The sequence below is a fragment of the Centrocercus urophasianus genome, unplaced genomic scaffold, assembly GCF_019232065.1.
Source record: "Centrocercus urophasianus isolate 14NV4802_14NV808 unplaced genomic scaffold, USGS_Curo_1.0 seq_16, whole genome shotgun sequence".
Classification (NCBI taxonomy): Eukaryota; Metazoa; Chordata; class Aves; order Galliformes; family Phasianidae; genus Centrocercus; species Centrocercus urophasianus.
The window spans coordinates 28,771,790-28,792,746 of NW_024884711.1; the positions used below are offsets into that span (position 1 = coordinate 28,771,790).

Genomic DNA, 20,957 nt, shown 5'->3' on the forward strand with positions numbered 1-20,957 from the left:
ATATATTTAAATATTGGAGATGTTCCTGGAACTTAGCAACCACATAAACATTTTTTAATTAATGTTAATATTCATTATTCCAGAGGACCATTATTATTGAAGTCTGTGATACTACAGCAGTAGGCTCATGCCATCTTCTTAGTGGGATTGCACATGACCTATAAAAATGACGAACATCGACTTCTTACGGACCACTTTTCTACCATGCTTTTCCCCCTACATTTTTCTCCTCTGGTGATTTATTTAATGAGGCTTATTACAGAAAATTACGTGCAGGTAAAATTATTGTGCTGCGGTAGTAATACTTCTGAGAAATGTGTAAAGCATCTTAGGATGTGTGTGAAAACGTGTGCTTTTTCAAAATGATTCCCTGCCTACAAGTGAACATTTCACACAAATGAAGTCCAGTTGTCACTGTCTCACTTACTGTCTTCTTTTATTTAAATAGAGGATATTTTCTTTAAAAGCACAGTGTGCTGTCTAAAATGCTTTATACACTAAAAGAATGAATAGAAAGAGTGTTTATTTATAATCAACAAGTTTTCATCCTAATTAATTAGTTGATTTAAAATGTCTTTGTGGCTATCTTACATCATTTAAAAATATGAAATGTGTTTTTCTTTGGAGAGGATGCAGAACCTGTTAAATGCCCAGAAGGATGGTTGCCCTATGCAGGTCGTTGTTACGTGATTCATAGAGAGCCCAAGGCATGGAAAGATGCCTTAATGTCCTGCAATGAGAGCAAGGGCAATCTGGCCAGTATCCACAACCCTGAAGAGCATGCCTTCATACTGTCTCAGCTTGGTTACAGTGAGTATTTCTATGGGATGATGCTTGGGAGAAATGGAAAACTATATAATAGATTTTACAAAGTTTCTTATCTGTTTTATATGAATATTTACACAGAAACTCACAGTTTAGAGCTAAGAAAAAAACCCAAACCACAACAACAAACCCACAGAAACAAGAGGAATCTTTAGCACTTTTATTTTTCGTTGTTTTCAGTTTGATTTGCATTTGTTTTTCACAGCATGAAGACACTTGAAGGAAACAACATCTCTAGCTCCTGCAGTATTTGCACTGATTGTCTGCCTCAGACACAGTGTAGCTACAGATAGCTTTATCATTAAAAGCCCATTATACTCCAAGGGATCTCATTTCCTGCTGGTATCTCACATTTTGGCTTCTTGGGCGAAGAATGTGCATTAGGTCTTAAAATAAATTCCATTGTTGTTTAATCTAGATGAACTCATATTTCAGCTCATCTCCATAAAACCTCTCCTATAAGACTGTCACGCTCACGCAGGTGGATTTCTGTTTTTAGAAGCCATAGATGAGCTCTGGCTTGGAATGAATGACTTCAGCACTCAGATGTATTTTGAGTGGAGTGATGAGACTCCTGTGACATATACCAAATGGTTGCCTGGAGAACCAACCCATGCAGTCAATGGGCAAGAAGATTGTGTTGCCATGGCAGGGGAGGTAAAATCATCACACCTGTACTGCCTAATTTTTATTTCTAATCACTTTATGAATGCATTAGATCAGGGAATGGTCAGGGATGTCTGTTCTAAATTGAATTTAAAGTCAAATTTGCGATAATGGGGTGAAGAGTGGGGATAAATGTTGGTATCTGGTTGAGGTTGGGCATTAGATGCTACGTGAACCTTAACAGCCTGACAGTGACATTTGACATAACCTCAAATTTAAGCAAGAACTTGAAATTCATTCAGAGAACACAGATTCTTGTTTTCCCTTTGCAGCAATACTGTAAAAAAAAAAAAAAAAAAAAAAAAAACTGATTCTGCCTGACCATGTTTCACTTCTTCTCAAACTGCATATAGGATGGATATTGGGCGGACAGTGCCTGTGATAGGAAGTTAGGCTACATCTGCAGAAGAGGGCCACTACAGGGAGTTTCAGGAGCAATGAAGACTGATCCTGCTTGTACAAAGGTAAGACGAAAACAGAAGCAACATCTGCTTAACAAAAATCCATTCTCTTCACATGCTCCATTTGATGCTAAGGTTCCTGCTGAAGTGTGATTGTAAATCAAGATTGTAAATTTTCACTATGTTGCTTTATTTTTAACAAAGTTATTTTGACATGTGTGTTAATGAGTCAACCCTGTTATCTGTAAAAACTTCCCATGAAGGAGTCAAGTCATTTTTGTGGTTCTGTGCATACTTTTTATTTTGTTCTACCATCTGTGGTTATCAAATACATAATAGAGACTGGAAAACGTTTCTCCACGTGATGTAGACCATATTAATGAAGCCAAATCAGCACAATGAACTTTTATGAACTGATTTTAATTTTAGGATATGTTTTTCATCATACTGCTTTCCTCTCTTTCTTTTATTTCTCCAGTTTACTACTGCTCAATATTTGGTAGCATTTCCCATCACCCTACACAGGGAAGAGCTGATGTTCATTGCTGGAACAAGGCAGATGCCAAACATTGAGCACAGATATTATTATTACTATTTTTAACTTTTCTTGGGTGAAGCAAGCACACCTTCATTCACACACCATAATTCAGCTGTAATTTTGAATATTTTATCTTCCAGTAATTTTTCTGCTGCCTCTTCAGTCAGACTTTTTTAGGTGAACTGTTGAGTGAAATTAGTAAATTAGTTTAGTTGCAGATCTTTTAGCCTAGAAACATAAGGAATTTTGAGTGTTTCATTACAAAAGGCTATTCTCTTTGATTCTCAGTAAGGAATATTTTGTTCAACTGTTTCTGAATACTTATTCTCTGCCTCTGACTTTCCCATGAGTTAGAAATAATGATTTACTAGTTGATAAAGAGAGGAATTTATATGCATTAAATCTTTCTGCATGCTCACTAAGCTCCAATTATTAAGAGCCTACTGGGTTTCAAATGATATATTATTGCATTATTTTATATTAAAATACTTAGATTTAGAGCAGACAGTACAATTCAAGCACTAAAACACATGTTTTTTGCAAGCGTACTATTACACATTCTTCTTCACAGGGCTGGACAAGACATGGTTCTTATTGCTATCTAGTTGGACATGCACCTGTAACATTTTCAGAAGCAGTGAAAACCTGTGAAAGGATTGGTAGCTATTTAACAACTGTAGAAGACAGGTATGAAAGATTCTAAAAACTATAGTTGTGATGGAATAATCTTGGCATTCTATAAAATAGTTGAGAACCCTTTTGAGGAGAAAAAAAAAAAAAAAAAAGTGAAACCAGAAGAAAAGAATGTCCATCTTGGAGAGAAGTACTCAATAAATACAGTATGTCTTTTCTGTTGAAATATGTTATCTTTTCATGCTTTCCAGTACTCTGGAAGAAAAGACCATAGTTGCTTCTGTCCCACAAAGAGCAGCTTTTCAATGTAGCTCAGCCTCCAATGTTTTCAGAGCTAATACCTCTGATATTCAATCCAATATTTCCTTGAAAGATTAAACCTAAAGGAGTCTTTATTCTTTCCAGTCTTGTGTAGTTTAGGATTCTGAAAAAGTGCTAAGGGAGATTTAATCTTCATCTAACTCATTTCAGGTATGAGCAAGCCTACCTGACCAGCTTTGTTGGTCTGAGCTCTGAGAAGTGCTTCTGGATTGGTCTCTCCAACACAGAAGAGCAAGAAATCTTCAAGTGGGAGACTGGTGAAGGCGTTTTCTACACAAATTGGAACTCAGCAATGCCTGGTACTCCTTCATATGTGCAGTCTCTGTAGTTTGTGTTTAAAAGTTGGATCTTAAAAGCCCCAGGCTAAGGAAGAGATATGTACAGCAATTCTTACGCTTTCAAATGCCATCATGGTTAGGCATTCAGTTATACCTTTGCATTCCTGTTCCCAAGATGTCATGCTGTATGTATTTGCAAGTTTGGAATGGATCTTCCCAGTTTTTCTGTTGCCTTGCCATGTATGCTGGCACCTGGCTGTGCTTCCTTCTCTCAGCATCTACAGTCACTCAGGCATGTTTCATCTCAGAGTGAGAGATATAAAGGAAAAGAATGTGTATACCTTTTCCCTTCACATTGGCTTTTCAGCAAAGAGATGTAGGTGCTTCAGACATTCACTGAGACCCCAGATCTTATTCTGGTCTTGATAGTATCTATTCCCCACTGACAACCCTTACTATCACCCTGCAGCGTTTCCTTTCTGTGATGCTGCGTTTAGCTCTCTCTGGCCTTTAGGGTTGTGAAACTAACTGCAAGTGGCCAGGTTTTGGGTTTTCCTCCTGATACTCCAGATATCTGTCTGACTTAGTCTAGCAAATGAAAATATTTCGGTAGTTGATTCAACAGAGTCATAAATTACAGTAAGATCATTAGAAATATGCTCCAGCTGGTGTCATTTCCAGCTCTGGGATTACTTCTGGGCTCCCCAGGGCTGCTTCCTGGTGACAGGAGTTTAGTCTGCTATGGCAGGGCCTGGAGGCAGCTGGAGCTTGGTGGTGTTCTGCCAGCACCTCTGCGTAAGCACTTCTAGCACCACAGGGTTAGTTTCCTTGTTTCCTTTTAATCATTGCAGCTAGTTCTACTTAATGTGCACTATAAGAACCGATTTTAAAAACAAAATGCAGAATAAGCAGGGCAGCTTGGCAGCCAGACATCCTCCTTCTCCCCATGCACAAGCAAGCAGCTTGCTTCTCTCTGACTCTGAATTCAGCACTGTAAGGACTTTCTCAATTGCAACTAATTCTATGCTACCAGCTCCCTAAAAAGCTCTTTGTTTTTATAACACCTAAACAAATGGCTAATACGTCTGTTTCACTGTTGACATGGCAGACTTGAGCAGCTGCTGACTCTGAGGTCTACCTGCCCCTTTCTCTACCTCCCAACCCATTGAACTCCCTGCTGCAAGTGGCCAGTCTATATATGACGGAACAATTTCCTCTGCATTTCAGCAGCCTTACACAAATTTCTGCGCAGAAGCCAGCATGTAGTAATCAGGCAGCTTTCTTCCCTTCCACCTGGGCATCACAGAGGTGATGCCATCTTTTTTACCTACTGTTCCAACATTGAGACCATCAGAACTCAGTATCTTAAATGCTCTCCCAGTGTTATTGAGCAAGTAATGCAAATCACTAGGACTTCCTGCCAATTATATTTTCCACAATTTACTCTGATGGCAAGTGAATATTGAATACTCAGTTTCTGATGTGGCAGAATTTCACACCTGTTTCTCATAAATAGGAAGAAAAATGCTCTTTTGAATCACTTGCTGTGGTTGTCAGAGTGACTCTTCACAAGTCTTTATAGGGCTATTTTCTGAAATGATTTGTGCTACTGAGGAAATTTGTGTTGTAATACTAAACTCTTTCCCAATTAGCCATTATTTTTAAAACACATCTAGGATGACATATATGAACATTCTGCCTTTGAAATACTAACTAGAAGTGTCTATGGAATATGACACTGTAGAAATAGTTATTTCCTGGCTCCTCATTGCTTACAAGAGCAAAATCAAACTGAGTGTAAAAGATTAAAATGATAGAATTGAGGGAAAAAAACACATAAGAAACAATACAGTAAGAGTTTTTAGACTCTAAGGTTTTCAGCCTCAGGTTGCAAAGAGCTTTTTGCCACTCCAATGTAACCTCTATTTTTTTCCTTCTATTTTTTAAAACTTGTCTTCATTGTTAACTGAGGAGGAGTTGATACTGTGCAGTGCAGCACTATGCTGGAAGTACCTGAGTTAGCTCCCTGGGAGCCATTGGGGTTGCAGTGTAGCATCACACTTAGATAAAGTGCCTGGGTCTTGACAGTGAAGGACTGTGTAAATGAAATGCAAAGCTCAGACTCGTTTGGTCCTTTCAGCTTTGTACTGGCACAGCTGTGCTACTTATGCTACAGAAGGCAATTCCTTTAGAATTGCTCAGAAATCTCTGCAGTTTTTCAGTTCACAGTTTAGGCATATCCTTAAAGACTTAGGATGGGATTTGTCTTATTAAAGTTAAGCTAAAAAGAAGTTTAATATCTTCTTTATAACAGTGGTCAAGACTACACAAAGAAAAAAAAATAGACAGCCAGAACAAAACTTCAACAAAACAGTGGGATGAGTTCTCAGAATGTGAACACTTGGGTACCTCGCAGGCAGGGAATCTAGAATTTTGGCTAGGCTAAAAGCTTAGAAGCTAAGATTGCCTTTAAGTAATAGACAGAAGTTGCTTTTGATAGAGTCATAGACCATTGTCCCACTGGTTTCAGAAGCAGAGAATGAGGTGTTGAAGATTGCATTTCAAAAGGATGCACGTTCCTTGGTGCTCCTCATCTCTCCTGGGTGACAGGCTGCTAAATGCTTGCTGTGAGTGGTGTAGGAAAGAGCTAGCTAGGTGTGGGGAGGTTAATGCACTTAAGCTATAATGCTTTTCAAAGGGGAAAAGCAGTGCTCTTTGTTTTCCTCTTTTTAGAAAGCTTCTCCACTGAGCAGACACTACAGATAATATTTCAAACAGTCTTTTGTAAATGAATTGCATGAACAATTCATTTACAAAAAAAAAAAAAAAAAAAAAAAAAAAAAAAGGAAAAAGCAGGGGAACTACTTGAAAACATTTTAATTTTCTTTTATATTTCACAAAGGGAAAGAAGTAGGTTGTGTTGCCCTGAGGACTGGAAGTGCAGCTGGACTATGGGATGTTCAGAACTGTGAACTAAAGGCAAAATTTCTCTGCAAAAAAACAGCTGAAAAAATAACTCGTCCACTTGCTCCTGGAAAAAATTCCAATTTCAAATGTCCTTTGGGTTGGAATACAAGTAATAGCACTAATTCTTGCTTCAGAGTAAGTGTTATTTTTTTCCTATAATACTTCTCATGAGACAAAAGAGTTTCTAACTGATAAAAAGTCTAAGCTTCAGAGAATGACACCTCATTGTATGAATGTAATGAGCTTTTGTTCAGACTGCCCAAGGGAATCACAGCAATGATCTCTGTATCAGTGATACTTAGAGTTATCCGAGTAGTGTGTTCTTTAATCTGTGTTATACATGATAATCTTAATGTAATGTTTTCCTATTTTGATTGTACAAGGCAGTCAGTGGACTTATTTTTATACTTAAAACACAGTTTTCTACTTTAAAATTTATTTACAGACCTTTGTGAGAGAAAAAAACCATAAGAAAACATGGTTTGAAGCCAGAGATTTCTGCAGAGAAATAGGAGGAGATCTCGCTGCTATTAATAGTGAAGAAGAGCAAAGAGTGATAGAAAACTTAATAACGTAAGTAAAATAAACATTTAATAACCATTTAGTCTTTGAATCCTCTGAAGCACTTATACCTACCTCACTATTACAGACCAAGTACCTCCTAGCCCGTCCTTGCAGCTGTTACATACACTTACATCATTGGTTTCAAAGCATTGGGTAGTCCTCAAATCCTTCAGTAAGTGTGAGAGCGACAGTTCCATGTGAACTACGTAACTAAACACAGCTAATGTGTCCTTTTCTTCACAACATATCTTTTCATGTTCTAGGAAGAAACTGCCATCATCTCAGCTTTTCTGGATAGGTTTGCAGCGTTTGGATCCTGATGGTGGGCTGTCCTGGAGTGACAGATCCCCGGTGAGAACTCAACATTCCTAGTTTATTTCAGTTCTGACTCTTTCACTGTTAAAGTTATTTTCATGACTGGCACTGATGAAAGTTGTATTGAGAATTACCAGGAATCATTGCCTTACCATTGGGTAACCCTAAATCAGTGTTCTTCGTACTCATTTGAAAAGAAAAAGGTTATAAACCACGAAATTAAACCATCAAAGCAGTGATAACATGAAGTTTCAGAAAGGAGATAAATAGGTGGTAAGTAGATGAGAATCATCTCTCCTAATTTTGTGTGGTTGTGGTGATATATTGCCGCATTCCTTTCCCTGCTATTGATTTATAACTTCATTTGATTCCAAACCAGAGCAAAAAGGTTTAATGTGACTGCTGGAGTCCGCTGAATGCTGTGTAAGATGAGAGCTTTTTTTTTTTCCTTACAAAATGCTATATTGCTTTGACAGCCCACATGGACTGTGCAACCACACAAAGAAAATGAGAGGTTTGCAACTTTGGAGCTACCTCTCTTTTCTTCCAGAGTTCAGCTATTTTCCCTGTTATTGCTATGATTTTTATTCATATCTGTTTCTACTGTAGGTGAGTTACATGAAAGCAATTTCTTTTTACGACGCTCCATTAGAAAATTGCGGAGCAATCAACAAAGAGCATTCCATCTCCTGGATTAACATGCACTGTGAATACAGTCAGGACTGGATTTGTGAAATAAAGGAAGGTAAGATAAATTTTACTCCAAGATCCCTCTAGAAAACCATTTCTGTTGCAGATTTTCATATTTTAGGATAGTGTTATGCAAGTTACGTGCTCAAAGAAAATCTGGTTGATTTATAGGATGTCTGTATGTGGAACAATAGGTCAAAACATATTCATTCAGAATGCAATGCTTCAACTGAAAATTATCAATCTTGTTTTGCCTTATTTTTAAAACTTTATGTTGTATGATAATTTTTGTTTGTTTGTTTTCCAAAATGTAACTACTGCAACTACAGAGAAATAAGAGAAGAATCTGTTATGGCTTTCTACTGAGTTGCACATTTCAGAACATTTACTTTGGTGGCTGTCTTTAGGCTCCTTCACGCAATGTGTGAGAAGCAGTGTTCAAAGTGATACCTCTCCATTGCAGACTATTTTTGTGCTTGTTAATTTTTCAAAATAATCTGATTCCCATTTATTCATTCTGTCTCATCTTCTCATGCTTAAAAAGTAGCAGCCATGGATATCTATCTGAAAGAGATGCTGTGCAGATGTCTTTGCTAGTTACTTTGCAATTCTTCAACTGAATTATCAGTACAACTATCTCTAAAAGCGTCAATGGTAGTTGTCTATTTTATTAGTTACTATCAGTGTATGAATGGCACCAGTTACAGTCCGAAGAAATCATCATCATTAGTCAGTAGTACATAATGTCACAATGAAGCAGTCCTAATGTTTTGTGCTTGCAGAACTTATGTAATTTTTTATCTTTTACATCTTTCAACCAAACATGGAAGTAATTATTTTTTTAAAAGATGGCAAACTTTTTTTGTTTTTTTTTAACAAAGCTTATATGTTGCACAATTTATTTAATGCAATTATACAGAAATACAAATATTATGTTGAACTCCTGTGGGGGAAAAAAAAAATAAAGATGGCACTTGTCTTGTATTTTTATAGCTTGGTCTTGCAAATTTAGATACATTATTCCGATTTTCCACTTAGTGTTACATCTTTTTTTCTTTATTTAAATTTTCTTGATAGTTGGTGGCCTTTCAGTTAAATGTGATTCTTCACAAGGTAATGTCACAGAAAAAATTTACCCAATAAATGAATAGTAAATATATATGCTGTTTTAAGAAGAAATTTATTTATAATCTGAATTTCTTGCTCAGATTGGACAACGTCTGTATAATCTCTTATTACTGTGCAAAGTATATCAACATCCAAGTATAGTATTTTCATTCTTTCAATTTATTGCAGAAAAATTATGGAACTTTGATTGTCACTAAGATCATTTCTGCTAACTGAACACCTACATTGGTTCAACAATTGGAGAATATTTTACATCTTTTTTTCTTCATTTCATTACAGGAACACTCTTGAAGCCAGAACCTGTCAGCCCTTCTGCCAGTAAGCTCCTGTTTATCTCCTCACACTCAAAGGATGCTGTCATGTAACAACAGCAGTTTTCACAGGGTCTGTGCAGAATGCAGACTCCTCTCCTGTGTTGCAGTGTATGAAGTCACAGAAGATGGCTGGATTATAAAAGAGGACAAACAGTATTTTTTCAGCACAGAAAGTACATCTATGGAAAAAGCCAGAATGTTCTGCAGAAACCACCGTGGAGATCTTGCTATTATTGGAGATAATAATAAAAGAATTTTTCTGTGGAAATATGTAAGAGGAAATTTGATTACAATTTACTACATACAGCATATATATTCTGCTGCATATGCTTGTGAAGTAGAGGAAGGCATGCTTGTTGCATAGTATTGATACATTTTATCAGCAGTAATTTCAATATTCAATGAAAAAAATATATAACTAAATGTACAGGGAGCAATGAACAGAAATCTACTTTTTAGCCATGTTTTACATGGTGGTGTTGTACAAAGATTTGAGGCTACTGCAAGGGTAGCTCTGACACACCACATCATGGTGCTTGCTGCCCTAAACAACTTTTCAAAGAGAGGTTTAGCCTGTTCCAGGTCAGGGATTAAAGAACAATCAAGACCTTCATGAATTAATTTTGCTGCAAAACGTCTCAAAACTAGCCATGTATTTCAAAAGTACTGCTCAGACATCTCCTGGTGAGTAAATGCCCATGCTAGGGGCACGCCTACTGTTAAATAGCATGGATGTTGGCTCAGACCTCTGCCATAACACTATTTGTTTTATTAATGTTAAAGCTGCCATGCAGCCTACTGTCTGTGTTACAGTATTTTAGATGTTTGCTTTTGTGTGGAAAAGGATATGAAAGGAATAGTGAACAGACAGCTTGAGATACAGAAATCACACTGCAGCTTAAGAAGAAAATAAAGATTTATTTACTGAGTAGAACTAAAATATTTTGTTATTTTCATTTCACAACTCTTGTATCTTTCAAAATCAACTTTGACAGCTTTCTTTATACCAGTAAGGCAGTCTAATGTAGTGAAGCAGCAATAAAGTTACAAAACAGAATTGTGTGATTTCTGCTATTTAGTTCAAGAGGAGTTCTGTCTGGTGCCTATGCACGATCATTCAAACAATATGTATTCGTCTCGTTGCATCAATAGCACAAAAATACACTTTTTTTCTTTTAGAAAACTAGTAAGTAACAGAAAGCATTAACTGAAAGTTTTTTTGTTTTGTTTTGTTTTTTTTTTAAATGTGTTTAGATCTTAAAAAATGGCAAACTGCATTCATATCTCATAGGATTAATCCTGAATGCTGACCAACAGTTTAGGTAGGTAAATGTGCTATATGATCCATTTAAAAAAACAGAGCAGAAGTTTTGCACAGCCAGAGTTCCTTCTGGATGTATCCTGCAAGGACCTCATAAGCAATATTGGAGTTATGTTGAAATGTATGCTCCTGCTGGTTTAACTACAGTGCAAAATCACTGGTTTAAATTATGTTTTAATGCTTCCAATACATAGGTAGCATCTATTAAAAATGAAGGTTTTTTTTCTTTTTGATTTGTTATGCATCTCATTATCTAAAATCTTTTAATCTTTTTTAAGTCTAATTACAGACAGACTCAGCTGTAAATACATAAAAATATATATTTTTAGCATAGTTTTTTTTTTTTTTTCTGAACTGTTGAATGAACACAGTCTGTTTAACAGCTGCTATATTACTTTCATGTTTTTCAGATGGATAGATGGAAGTACTTTACGCTGTGCACCTTGGGCAGAGGGGGAACCCAACTTTGCTTCTGCTCAAGAACATTGTGTGGTCTTAGATAAAAAATATGGTGAGTTGCGCTTTTTAAGAAAAATATTTTTTTTAGTTATTACTCTTCCCCCATTTATTAAATCTTGCTAACTGTAAATCTTTTTTTTCTTTTTTGCCAGTAATCTGGGGGAAAACATATGTAAAACATATGGTCTTTATATCTGATGTTAGTTAAGGGACAGTGTTAGCTATAAGAGTGGAATATATGAAATTGACTTTGTTAGAGAATGCAGGGACAAATGGGTCATTAATTTTTCATCTGTGTGGGCAGTATGTTCCATTCAAGCAAAGGGAGAATTGTTCTTTCAAAAAATAATCAGGAAATAGTGAGTAAAGGAATAATATAAATAACCAAGGGCCTAATGAGCATATGAAGTATCATATTCAATTGTTCTTTCACTGAAAAAGTGTTACTTTACATTTGCAGGCTTGAGTATAACAATGCTGTTAGTGGGCTTTACTCAGAGGCAAGGGAGTTGTCATGTCTGCCACATCATGTGGGCAGTAATCCCACAGTCACAGCAGGACTAAAGCCCTCCTGCAAGTGGTGATAGGATGTAGTGTCCAGCTGAAATACACTCTGACATTCCTCAGCAGAGTGTTTTCAAAACTACAATTATATAGAAATACAAAGGTACTTTTCCTCAAATTTTAGTCTTTTATGTAATGTCTTATTATCTGCGTTTAAACTTCAGGTTTGTGGAATGATGTTAGCTGTGGTCATTCACATGGCTTTATCTGTGAGAGGCATGGGAGTTTTGTGAATGCCACACTTTCTCCAGCAGCAACTTCACCTCCAGGAGGATGTCCTGAAGACTGGCTTTTATTTAAAAATCAGGTTTGGTAGTGTGCATCTATACACAGTGATACCAGACCTTGGGGAATGTACCTATAGCCATACAGTGGGACCTTTTATCTCTTGACAGTGATTTTTCTGAAGTCATGTTTACAATTTAACCAGTTAGCTAACTCTTAAAAATAATGATATTTGTAGTCATATATATTTTTATTATTTTTCAGAAAAGTGGTAATCTAAACTACCATGGAACAAATCTTAATAGTATGTACTTAAAAAAGATAGAACTTAATTCAACTGACAGTCAACATTAGTGTACAGTCAGTCATTTGAGTAGGAGAGAATCAGAAATAATGCTCAATTAGAACATCTTATATGTCTAAAATATTTCTCAAAAAGTGCACGTGATTTCAAATGGAATCCTGGGCTTGGCTTTTTATGTATTTATTGGTAGCACTTCTTTGTCTGATGATGGAGTGTGGCTTTTCCAGCACAGCTAGTTGACACATTAGGTTTTGTGAATTATAAATGTGAGTTATAAATGAAAAGATTTTCTTCTGCCATTCACAGTTCCTTCCAGAACGTTAGGGAATACATTTTAAAGACATGAAAAGTTCTGCCTTGGCTCTAGCGCTGAGTCCCTGCCAGCTCTTTTCTGGTCTGATGGGGTTATTTTCTGCTTTATCAGGTGTCATACATGCCTAAATTCCTTTTGCTGTCAATCTCTGATAACCTAGCTTATTTTTCCCCAGTGTTACAAATTTTTTGGTTCTCAATTTCAATATTGGTATACTGCAAATACAGACTGTATCAGCCTTGGAGGACATCTGGCTACCATACAAAATGAACAAGTACAAGGTATAGTACAATGGCCCTTTAGATAATAGCACTTATTCTGTAAACATTGTTCATTTCCAGAAAAGAAGCACGGCAAGAAGAGAGACAGTATGTCGATATATTTATTTCACAATACATATACTCAGTATGGGTTATATGGTCATGGCATCAAACATTTCTGGAAAAACTGGAGCTGTTTCATGCTGGTCATACTAAGGCTTGCTTGCTCTTTCATTCCATGCAAGCTACTTTACATTATTCATAGAATTTGAATTGGCATAGAATAGTAAATTCCAACCTGGTGCTTGTAGAATTTGACAGAGGGAATGAAGAACCACCCATGGTCTACTTTTGCCATAAATATAAATGACTATGTTATTAGACCTCTCAAATGACTGTCTAAATTCTGCAAAGTAATTTAGGAATACATTGTTAAATACACATTTCCATCTGGACTATATTTTTAGGCTTCCATTTATAGATCCATCAATCAACTCATCCTGAAGTTTGAAATAAATGAATTCTTATGACAAATGGTCAAGTGGCTTTTTTCTGTACTACCTTATTTCTAATCTATCCTTATAGTTCTAAGTGCTTTCGTTCATTGAGATGTTTCGTAATCAAAGGCTTGGTAAAATTCTGACATAATAAACTTAACAGAATCAAACTGGGTACATTCCTGATTAAAATATATTTTCAAGATTTTAATAAAGCAAGCAAAATAATTACAGAACTTGTTTATTACCTGATGTCTTGATTGGTGTTTTGACTGATTACGTGACGTGTTCAGTTTCTTTTCTATTGTGTTTTTTTTTTTTTTCCCCCTAGCTTTTCTCACTTACCATTTGAAGAATGTTTTATACAATCCCTGGATTGGCTTGAATGACATAATCAGTGAACTCAACTTTGTTTGGGCTGATGGAAGTGCTGTTTCCTATACAAACTGGGCTCCAGATTCCCCAAAACTTTATGAACCTATTTTATTTGACAGCCTCCGTCCAGAAGATGATGGCAATCGGATGCAGGTAAATATTGCTCAGAGTTTACTGTAAGATGAAATATGGAGAGCAGCACTTCAATTAAACATCTCAGTTTTCCTCAGCTTTTCTCCAACTTACTCATCTATAAACTGGGATGACCATTACAATGCCTTAATGTTGAAATATACTGATACCTAGCACAAGAGAATGTTATTGCTGCAAATTTGCCTAAGAATTTGGGAATATTCTGGGACAAATTGACTAAACGAAGTTTTCTTTTTCAAACTAGTTTGCTCTCTATTTTGGAGAAAATGCAGATACAGCATTCAAATTTTAGAAACTAGCACATGGGAAACACTTTCACGTGTTTGGTAAATTAAATCATGTTGGAAAATGAAGGAAGAGACCATGCAACAGTTGAATTTTTTTCTATTTCTTCCATATTTAAAATTATAGCTAAACTACTAAGGGCTGACAGATGCCAACTGCTTTCTAAACCAACAAAACACTCTTACTAGGTCTGAAATAAAATGCCATGATGTTGTAAATACAATAGCCTTCCACGTACGCAAACCACCTTCTCCCATTTATTTCCCTATCTTCTTTTCAGAACTTACCCTTCATTTTCAGTGTGACTACTTTACTTGTGTCCAACCTCCCCTCATTTTATATCTCGCTCCCCCAAAGAATCCAGAGAGCTTAATCTTCACCTCAGCTAATTCACTGTGCTTTTGCCCATTTTGCTCTGGTCCCTGTCTGAGGTGTGTAGGAAGACAAACAGGATGCAGCACAACACGTGTCTCAATTTCACTACAGTTCTGATAATGCTTCAGGGAAACATCCTGAAACAAACAAAACAAAAACCAGAAGGCAGAAAGGTACATTCTAATTCTCTCCTTCACCTTGAACATACTGTTACTCTCTGAGTATCCTTTCCTTCAACTCCCCAGGACAGTGGTCACAGCCCCAAACCTGTCTTGAAGAAACATTTGGACAACACTCTCATAGCTACGGTTAGAATTTGGAGTGCTCCTGTGTGGAACCAGAATTAGCATGATCCTTCTGGTTCAATTCCAGGGTCTCTTCTCAGGATATTCTATTATTCCATGATTTTCAAAGGAGTGAAATATCACTGAAAAATTGCTGTACTATTGGAAGCAATTGCCCATCTGCCCTACTCCTATATCATTATCATCTTCTGCTTCTTCAGAGTAAGCTCTGTGGAGCTACCACCACAGAGAAGGCCTGAGATGACAGAAAAAGAAAAGAGAAAGGTGTTTCTTCAGTTGTAATGCGAGCCCCAGAACTAAAACAAAGAAAGAAGGCATGAAACTTCCCATAGCTGCTTTACTTAGTTTTATAACTTCTAATACTAAACTAATATTAACGTGCTGACTGTCATATTCCTTCCCTTTCTCCAACAGTATGACTGTGTTTCTCTGAAGAGAGATTATACTGATATAGGAAAATGGAGTGATGAGCCATGTTATAAATCCAGTGGGTATATATGCCAGAAGAACAGTGGTGAGTTCTGTATCACTAATCCTGGAATTCATAATGACAACATTAAAATCACTTTTCTTTTTAACACAATTTAGATCACACTTATCATCTTATAGTTGGTTAGTTATAGATAAAATATCAATAAAGCTTAAGAGACCATCTTGCATTACGTTGTTACTTGGAAATGTTTTGAAGTAAAGAATTTATAAAAGCAAAATGTTTTTATTTAAAATCATTTAATAGCTAAAAATCTTAAGCATTTTTTTTACAGAAGTTCATAATAATCTAGAAATTACTGTAATTGGTAAGTGAATTTTACATGTATCCAAATAAACTTGACAGAGTTGTGAAGATACTAAGCCACAAAGAGAATATTGAAAATGTACAGAGTATGTGTGCTATTTTTGACTCCCTGCTATGTAAAATTCAGTGAATTTACAGATTTGAAGTCCCTAGTGGCTGTAAGTGTATTTATTTAATCTGAAAATTGCACTGTTATTTTGAAGTTATCTGTTACTTATTAAAAAATGAATGAGAACATATTCCATTTAAATTATCACAGAATTACAGAATGGCCAGGGTTGGAAGGGACCTCAAGGATCATGAATCTCCAACCTCCTTGCTACATGCAGGGCCATCAACCTCCACGTTTAATACTAGACCAGGCTGCCTAAAGCCCCATACAATCTGATCTTGAACACCTCTAGGGATGGGGCATCCACAACCTCTCTGGGCAGCCTGTTCCAGCACCTCACCACTCTCACAGTAAAGAACTTCCTCCTGACACATTCAACCTAAATCTCCCCTCCCTCAACTTAAAACCATTTCCCCTTGTCCTCAGTTATCAACCCTTTCAAAGAGTTGATTCCCCTCCTGTTTTTAGGCTCCCTTTAGATAACTGAAAGGCTGCAATGAGGTCACCCTGCAGCCTTCTTTTCTCTAGGCTGAACAAGCCCACCTCCCTCAGCCTGTCTTATTAGCAATTAAAAAAGAATTCAAAAAAAAAAAAAAAACAAACAAAAAACAAACAAAAAAAAAACACTAGCAATTTTCTAGTACGTCTGTAAATAATAGTGATGTCATTCAGTTGCTCAAGCCAAATGTGTGTCCTCCAGATTTGTGTTCTTCTGTTTGGCATTGTTATTTTTATTCCCACAGACCCTAAACTCTATAGGTCATCGGCAACAGTGTTGGAATTTGCTTTTGACCATTCTGATGGCATTAGCTACTCTGTCACCCATTCCAAAATGAATTGGGAAGAAGCACAACAATCCTGCAAGAGCAATTCCTCAGAACTTGCTAGCATTTTAGACCCATATAGCCAGTCACTACTGTTCTTAATTGCACAGGAATATGGGCAGCCTATGTGGATTGGTCTTAACAGCTACATGGTAAGAGCATGTGCATTATAGACAGTTAAGCTTGCATGCACAGGTCTTACTGAATGCTCTCAGCTTGAAATCTGTCAGCAATTTCTGACAGCATATTTCTTAAAGCAGCATGTTATGTCAGTGCATTACCTGTCTATTATGATGTTCATCAAAAAGGACTCAGAGGAGATTCTAATGAACTATGAAATCTTGAAGGTGCTTTAGCACAAGGAAATACTCCTGCAAGCCAGTACCTAACAAAGTTGTGTATGGAGTCATTAAAATGTCTAAGTGATAAACTGTGAAATCTCCCCCATCATAAACTTATTTTAATCTAATAGGCATACCAGAAATGATATGCAGGGGTACACCCTGCCCTCCTCTCGTGTTTTTATCTATCTCAGACATTTGTGACGTGGTATCTCTAGTTGTATATCAGAAATCTATGAATGATGATTTTTTTTTTTAATGTATGTGTTTATGTTCACAAATAATTATCTTAGACGATAACTATTTGTGGTTAGCAGTAAAAAAATTCAATCCTGAAAAGAATGAAGGGCAAAAATTGTAGAAAGGAATCTGTAGCCCGTATAATATGGTATAGCCCGTATAATTGCACATACTGAGCAATGAAAGTATTCTTCCTGGTGTAATTTTTCTCATTAAAAATTTAGAATATTATAGGGAAAAAAACTAATCTCTGTCTTTGAGATGTATGTGCCAACTATATGACGTAGGAGGGTGAACATTTGGAGGTAGGTGCATTTTGACATGGTGCACTCTTCTACATGAATCACAGTCACGATACCACAACCAAAGTGATAGCAATCAGCATTGCTTATTAAGAACACATCCACCCACAACATGCAGATGTTTTGGGTGGAGATACCAACTTTATGTCTTATGTAATTCTCAGTTTTTCTGTCTTCACTCATGTTTCCCTTCCTTTTTTTTTCATTCCATATCTCCATACTCAAAAAAATATTCTGAATTAATGTTAGATACTTTTTGGATGACTGTGTCATGGTTCTATGTTTTTGTTTTTTGTTTTTTGTTTTTTTTTGGTTTCAGTATTCCACATCAAAACATCATGTAGTGTACGGGGCATTAAAGTGTCACTGCCCCAATTCCAAGTACCTATCCCTGTACATTACAGCAGTCACGGGATCTGGCCCTTCCGGGTGGGGGGGGTGCTCTCTTGCTGCCTTGCAGTGGGTGCTGGAGGGTGCTTTCCTAGCCGTTCCAAGCTTTTCAGGTTTGAATCAGTCCCGGGAACTCTCTCTCTCATCTTGTCTGATTTATTAATCCCAATTTCAATTAAATTGTATATATTGTGTTATCTTGTATTCCAATATTATAGTAAAATAAGTTTTCCTCCATAGATTGTTGCCGCTGCTCTTTTCCTCCCTTCCTTCCTTCCCATTTTTTTTGTGGGACCGGGGTGGGGGGGGAGGGCAGAGGCCTGCCGCCCCTGTCACGGACATAGATTGATCTGATCAACTCCGTGACAGACTGAAAGAAAATTACCCTGCAATCATGTCTGTGTGTAACAGATACTGCACATCTTGTTGCAGTTAGCAAGAACAAAAAAGTGGTAATTGTAAGCATTTGAATCCATACTGGTTACATGAGAGTCCTCTATGGACTCTGTGTAGTAGGTTTATGAGTCTCAGTATCCTTGAAATTACTGCATGCATTTTGCTTCCAGACAGAGGGCAAGTATCATTGGATTGACAGATGGAGATTAGTTTACAGCAAGTGGTCCAGCAGGGAACCAAAACAGACATTAGCATGTGTCTACTTAGATACTGATGGAACCTGGAAGACAGCTTCATGTGAGGAGAAACACTTTTCCATCTGTAAGAAGTCAGATGGTGAGTGATTTAATATGTTTTAGCTAGAGGGTGTGAGGATCTACCAACTGTGCTAATATAACAAACCACCTTGTTTTATGCACTTGTATATCAGAATACATAAGCAGCTAACTAACACACTGTGGTGGAAATACTGAGTCATGTTCTGAAACAGTGATTGAGCACCTGGTGGGAAGGCAGGGCCAGCCCAGAGGAGCTCAGGTGTATGCAATGCACCTGAGTGATTGGAAAGGGTGCAGCCAGGATCCACCCCCTCCCCAGACCTCATTTAAGGGTTGGCAGTAGAGGTGAGGGCATCTCTTGCCAGAAATCCCTACCTGAGGCCTTCCAATGGTAAGCAGCTCTTTTTTCCCTTCATTTCTGTATCTCCGGGTGGTGCGTTTGGGCTCATTACTGTTTATTGTAGCCGAAGAATTTGCCATCCTGCTATTATCATCCCATTATAGTATTACACACATTAAGTGTTGTTGGGAATTCTTTCCAGAAATAAATAAATTCATAATAGTCATTACCAGAACCCTAAGAGTACTCATTGATTTCTTAGCCACTCAGAAGCTTCATTCATGAAGTTCTGTACACAGTTTGGGGCATCAGAGATTGAAAACGCTGCTGTTCAAATAGGATATTCAGATTACCAGAAAACAAGAATTAATAAAGGAAGATTATAATTGAGGTTCTGCAAATGACTAAAACAAAATGCTAAGAGAAATGCATTAATTAATTAAAAAATGGTGGGAATAATTTATCTAAATGGATGATCAAATTTAAATATTGAAAACCAACCCTAAAGAAACTGAATTTAATTATTCTTATATATGATGTGAGTTGGAAAAGGAGTAACAGAAATACAGGAAGAAAAACTTGATTTTAACAAATACAAAGCCTTTACCAAACACAGGATAAAATACAGAAAACACAAATTAAAAATGGGTCAGAGAATTTCTATCACTGGAAATGCCTAGGAATAGCAATGACAAACATCTGTTCTAAGTGAGATGTAATTATATATCAACTTGTCAGCTGTGAGCATACGGACAAAGTACATAACTCACTGAAGAAACTTCTAATTTTATGGTTCAGCTAAATATTCTTGTTTTCTTCAATATTACGGAAGATATTGAAGTATTAGAAAATGAAAAATTGCATGCCAAATCACATCTCCTGATGCTGTAATTTGACCAAAAAAAAACAAACAAACAAAAAAAAAATCCTTGAAGTTTATATATAATATCCCTTTTCACTTCAATGCTATGGAAATCTAATTTGAGAGTTGAATGTTCCTTAACAAGGGGAGAAGTAGACTGTGGAAGACTCACAGGAAGAAAATGTGATTTGGCAGAGCATTTAATTTTCTTTCCATGTGAATTTATCTTCTCATCCAAAATCTTCCTAATGTATTGATCACTATGGAATTTATTTAGTATGCAGTTTAATAAAAAACTCTGCAAGCTGTGTTAAGTTATAACCCTTTCATTCACAACTACAATTTCTAGTAGAAGGTTTTGATCCTGTCAAGAGCTGAGGAAGTCAGAAACTATTTTTAAAATAACAGTTTTAACTAATCAGGCAGACATTTATGCCAGAAAACCAGTTGGATATTTATTGACTTATTCACAACAAAAATGTTAATTACAGATAATTCATGCTGCTTATACTGTATCTTCTTCATCACCTTGACAAATAAAAGAAGTCAAGTAAGCTCTCAAACAAAGCCATACTCAAGCTCTTATTAGAACATGCTTCAGTTCTCTGATGACAAACCTAATATAGGATTTTTAAAAAATATTTTCTTACTTGTGCAACGGGGAAAAAAAAATAACAACTTCCAGTACCCATCTCTTACTAGTAACGGCCCCTACTGAGCCCCCTCAGCTTCCTGGAAAATGCCCTGAATCAAAAGGACACAAATCTTGGATACCTTTCCATGGTCACTGCTACTACTTTGAGGCTGTCAGGAAAAAAAGCTGGTCTCAAGCTCGTCGGGAATGTGCCCAACTAGGTGAGTGTTGTGTTTTAGAAAGAATGAAGATGCAGTGAAATTCATAGAATAATGGGTGATAATGATATGAATGCCTTACATTACTTCAAAACTTCAAGTGATCATTTTAGATTGCTTTTTGAAGAAAACAAGATTCGTGACATTT

At 36.6% G+C, this 20,957-nt stretch overlaps 1 protein-coding gene across 1 annotated transcript in view; it reads left to right on the plus strand.

Annotated features, from left to right (window-relative positions):
- Nucleotides 1–20,957, plus strand: part of LOC122159474 (macrophage mannose receptor 1-like) — a 33,006-nt gene that overhangs the window by 7,261 nt on the left and 4,788 nt on the right. Inside the window, exons 7-26 of the mRNA XM_042817084.1 lie at nt 628–810; nt 1,325–1,482; nt 1,845–1,955; nt 3,002–3,117; nt 3,535–3,683; nt 6,565–6,764; nt 7,075–7,202; nt 7,457–7,544; nt 8,118–8,253; nt 9,606–9,644; nt 9,748–9,911; nt 10,895–10,962; nt 11,372–11,472; nt 12,149–12,291; nt 13,002–13,107; nt 13,915–14,111; nt 15,491–15,590; nt 16,728–16,960; nt 18,648–18,813; nt 20,660–20,812. Coding sequence (XP_042673018.1) covers nt 628–810; nt 1,325–1,482; nt 1,845–1,955; nt 3,002–3,117; nt 3,535–3,683; nt 6,565–6,764; nt 7,075–7,202; nt 7,457–7,544; nt 8,118–8,253; nt 9,606–9,644; nt 9,748–9,911; nt 10,895–10,962; nt 11,372–11,472; nt 12,149–12,291; nt 13,002–13,107; nt 13,915–14,111; nt 15,491–15,590; nt 16,728–16,960; nt 18,648–18,813; nt 20,660–20,812 — 2,739 coding nt within the window. The remainder of the gene's footprint in view (nt 1–627; nt 811–1,324; nt 1,483–1,844; nt 1,956–3,001; nt 3,118–3,534; nt 3,684–6,564; nt 6,765–7,074; nt 7,203–7,456; nt 7,545–8,117; nt 8,254–9,605; nt 9,645–9,747; nt 9,912–10,894; nt 10,963–11,371; nt 11,473–12,148; nt 12,292–13,001; nt 13,108–13,914; nt 14,112–15,490; nt 15,591–16,727; nt 16,961–18,647; nt 18,814–20,659; nt 20,813–20,957) is intronic.